At 42.4% G+C, this 4703-nt stretch overlaps 1 protein-coding gene across 1 annotated transcript in view; it reads left to right on the top strand.

The window, feature by feature from the left end:
• CEP192 (centrosomal protein 192) overlaps positions 1–4703 on the top strand; it is a 152351-nt gene that overhangs the window by 16230 nt on the left and 131418 nt on the right. The window contains exons 5-6 of the mRNA XM_023519469.1: positions 170–290; positions 2434–2585. Coding sequence (XP_023375237.1) covers positions 170–290; positions 2434–2585 — 273 coding nt within the window. The remainder of the gene's footprint in view (positions 1–169; positions 291–2433; positions 2586–4703) is intronic.

Below are 4703 nucleotides of genomic sequence, written 5' to 3'. Positions count from 1 at the left end.
GTTGAGCTATAGGCGCCGAGCCGACTTTTGGATTTTTAATTAGAGATCTATTTAAAAAAAATTGAGCACGTTGCAGGTTGAAAAAATACTTGGTCCTTTTTGTAACCATGTACTGTACTCTTCAAAGCAGTGAGTGTACTTCTCTTACTCACCATTTTATTTCTTATAGATGATTGGGCTTGATGCTGGGAAACATTTTGAAGATGAGATTCCAAACAGTGACTTCAGCCTCACGAGCTTATTAGACAACGAGAGGCCTGTGTCACTTACAAGCTTGGAAGATTCTTCTGGTACTACAGACTCACTTGTGTTCCCCAGTGCGTTCCCTGTGCCTGCTCTGTCCTCCTTTGTTACAGTAGTAATTATGCCAAGTTTGGGGGGGTTTGCCCTCCCCTTTTCTTTCTACCTGCCAGCATTCAAATGGCTACTTTTATTGAGTAATGGGATTTAAAATTGCATTTCTGTATATCAATCCTGATGTGATTCTATTCACCTCTTAGTTTAACATCATTAGAGTACAAAGTAGTCACCTAAAGGTGCCACTCAGTATAAAGCATAATGGTTAGAAATTGGGGGAGCAATGAAATGTTTACCCTCTGCTCTTGAAGAAACCTCAGCTTAAGTGCGGAAAAGAGATGCATAGCCAAAGTTCAGATCATCTTAAGTATACCTCAACAGTGTGAAAATAGCTGGGAATTGTCGGGGGTGACACATCAGTTCTGAATGAGGAAGGCATGTCTGAAGCTTTGTGGAAAGAGCATGGGGGCTGTGCTAAGCCTTAGACGAGAGAGGAGCAGGTGTTGGGGCAGAAAGGACATGAGCAGAGGATGAGAGACAGGCAGGCCACATTTGGAGAACAGCTCAGGGCTTTGGGTTGTGTGTTGTTGGCACCTGTGTGGGGCTCTGTTGGTTAAGTAAACCCAGAAAAGTAGGCTGGATCAAATCGTGAATGGCTTTGAAGGCCCAGTTGAAGAGCTGAGCAGCTTAAATAGAATGTACAAATCGTGTCGCATCCATTTGGGACAGGTTTTTTTTTTTTTTTGGTGGGGGCTGGGTTTGAACCCGCCACCTCTGGTATATGGGCTGGCGCCCTACTCCTTTGAGCCACAAGAGCTGCCCTGAGACAGGTTTATTGCCAAAGGAGTTTTCAGATTTTCTTGTTTTGTGGAGTTGTATAGATAAGGAATTATCTATCTGAATTTATCAGATCTATGATTGTTTTAATGAGCAAGATTCTTAGAGGTGAAATGCTAAGTCAAAGGTTATAAGTGTTATTAAGACTCTTAATGATGCAAAATTAACCTCTAAAAAGGCACGGCTAACTGACTGTACCATTGCTATCATTGAGAGCCCTTGACTTACCCTTGCCAAGCTGGGTGTGGCCACCACTGACACCCTGCAGTGTCTTCCCCTCCTCTCATTTTTCTCTGATGATGGGCTTGCCTATTCTTTTTTGATAATTAACCTTTGCTATACCATTTTATCAATAGTCAACTCTTTCCCCATTGATTGGTGGTTCTTTCTTTCTTCTTTTTTTTTTTTTTCTGAGACAGAGTCTCACTTTGTCACCCTCAGTAGAGTGCTATGGCATCACAGCTCACAGCAACCTACAATTCCTGGGCTTAGGAGATTCTCTTGCTTCAGCCTCCTGAGTAGCTGGGACCACAGGTGCCCCCCACAATGCCCAGCTATTTTTTGTTGCAGTTTGGCTGGGGCCAAGTTTGAACTTGCCACCTTTGGTATGTGGGGCTGGCACCCTACCCACTGAGCCACAGGTGCCGCCCTGTCTGTACTCTTAAAGAGGTTAAACATTTAGCTTGTCCTAAAATGTTCATAATCACTTATAATTGACTGAAATTATAATAGTTTCCTCGTGTCAAATATAAAAACAAAATCATATATTTTTAACATCTATACATATATATTTTGAGACCGAGTGTCACTTTTTTGCCCTCTGTAGAGTGCTATAGCATCATAGCTCACAGCAACCTCAAACTCTTGGGCTCAAGTAATCCTTTTAGCCTCCCCATTAGCTCCGACTATAGGCACCTGCCACAGTGCCCAGCTATTTTGAGAGACTGGGTCTTGCTGTGGCTTAGTCTGATCTCAAACTCCTCAGCTCAAGTGATCCTCTCACCTTGGCCTCTCAGAGTGCTAGATTACAGGTATGAGCCATCGTGCTCAGTCTCAAAAATTATATTTTGACTCACATATGTTGTGTCAGTAATATAGCCTGGTGCAGTAGTGCCTGCTTATAGCCCCAGCTACTCAGGAGGCCAAGGCAGGAGGATTGCTTGAGTTTAGGAGTTTGCGCCCAGCCTGAGCAACATAGTGAGACCACATCTGTTAAAAAAAAAAAAAAAAATTATTATTTAGTCACTGCTTAAAGCCTGTCCTATTTTTTCTCCATATTTTTCATATTTTTCTTAATAGATGATGATGATATTGATGATGAAATCTTTTATGATGATCATTTGGTGGCTTATTTTGAACAACTGGCAATGCCAGGAATGATATATGGAGACCTAGAAGGACAAGGAGCTCCAGAAAAAGATTTTAAATTACCCATAAGTGGTCTTTCTCAGGTATGTTCTAATCTCTATGGATTTTTAGAAATTTGACACTGGAAAACTACTATTAGTCTCATTGGATATTAACATTAACTCAGAGCCTTTGGCCTGTCTTTCCCGAGTGTGAATTGGTGAGAAGTGCCCCTTTCCCTACTTTCTCTTCCTTTCCCTCACTGTCTACATGCTCACCACCCAGATTACCCAGCTGCTAAAGTCTGCCTTCTTTGCATTTCCCTCTCTCTCCTACATGCTTTCTCCCCTGAATCATTTGAAGGTAAGTGGCAGGTAGTATGGCACTTCATCCAAACACAGCAGCATTTATATCCTGTGAACAAGGACGTTTTCTAATGTAATCGTAATACTGTTATCTAACTTGATATAACAGTTTAAATTAATGTATGATCCACAGTCAGATTTGCCCCATTGGCCCCAAAATGTCCTTTACTTTTGCTATTTTTGAACCCTAATTTAGTCAAAGATTATGCTTGTGTTTGATTATCATATCTCTTTATTTTCTTTTATTTGGAGTTGGTCTTTCCTGACATTAAACATTTTGTAGGCTGGGTGGGTAGCTCATGCCGGTATTCCCAGCAATTTGGGAGCCGGAAGGGGGAGGAATGCTTGAGAGGCCAGGAGTTTAAGGCCAGCCTGGGAAACATAGTGAGGTCCCATATCTGCAAAGAATAAAAACATTAGCCAGGTGTGATGGAGCGTGCCTGTAGTCTTAGCTATTCTCGAGGCTGTGGCAGGAGGATACTTGAGCTCAAGAGTTCAAAGGTTCAATCTGGGCAGTAGACTGAGATGTGACTCTGTCTCTTAAAGAAGAAATAAGATCGGCTCAACGCCTCAGCACCTCAGTCTTATAGCACCAGCCACAGGCACCAGGGCTGGCAGGTTTGAACCTGGCCTGGGCTTGCTTAACAACAATAATGACAACAACAACAACAACAACAAATAGCCAGGGGTTGTGGTGGGCGCCTGTAGTCCCAGCTACTTGGGAGGCTGAGGCAAGAGAATCGCTTGAGCCCAAGAGTTTGAGGTTGCTGTGAGCTGTGACACCACGGCACTCTACCCAGGGTGACACAGTAAGACTCTCAACAAAAAAAAAAAAAAAAAGAAGAAGAAGAAATAAGATTATAAAATCTATGCTCTCTGTTTTGTAGGGCAACCCCTAATATAAACAGACCTGATTGCTTTTTTTCTCCTGACTGAATTAAACATTTTGGCAAGAATTCAGATTAAATAGTTATCTCATACGTGAGCTCCGATTAACCACAGGTGATACTGTGTTCCCCTCACTGCCTCACATCCGACATTTAAATCTGTTCGTTACTGGTGATGTTACACTTGAATGATTTTGGTTGAGGTGGTAGTGGCCAAATATCTCTCTACGAAAGTACCTTTCCCCTTTGTTACTCATAAGTTATCTTTGGGATGAAACAGACATCCATGAAAGTCTTTCTTTTGTTTGTACATTAAAATCTTGTGAAGATCTTATTGCCCAGCAACCCTTCATGAACTGATTTTAATATCATTGGTAAAGCCCCCTGGAAATAGTTAGTACATTGGTAGTTGTGATAGTGATTTTTCTTATTCCTTCTACATTAATAACCCTGACCTGGCATCCTTTGGGTCTGCTCCCGTGTTTTCCTCCTCAAAAGGTTTAACTTCTTTTTTTTGAGACAGATTCTCAAGCTGTCACCCTAGGTAGAGTGCTGTCACATCATCATAGCTCACAGCAACCTCTAACTCTTGGGCTCAAGCAATCCTTTTGCCTCAGTTTTTCTCTTTTTTTTCTTTCTTTTTTTTTTTTTGACAAATTCTCACTATGTGGCCCTTGGTAGAGTGTCGTGGCGTCACAGCTCTGGGAGACTGAGGTAGGTGGATTGCCGGAGCTCACAAGTTCAAAACTAGCCTGAGCCAGAGCGAGACTGAGTCTCTAAAGTAAATAAAATAGCCAGGTCAGACATAGTGGCTCATGCTTGTAATCCTAGCACTCTGGGAGGTGGGCTGAGTGCTATGGTGTCATAGCTCACAGCAACCTCAAAGTGTTGGGCTCAAGTGATTCTCTTGCCTCAGGCTCTCAAGTAGCTGGGGCTACAGGCACCTGTCACAACATCTGGCTATTTTTTT

Source organism: Otolemur garnettii, unplaced genomic scaffold, assembly GCF_000181295.1.
Source record: "Otolemur garnettii isolate 467f Iridium unplaced genomic scaffold, OtoGar3 scaffold00176, whole genome shotgun sequence".
Lineage (NCBI taxonomy): Eukaryota > Metazoa > Chordata > Mammalia > Primates > Galagidae > Otolemur > Otolemur garnettii.
This window is presented reverse-complemented; position numbering and strand designations above follow the sequence as displayed.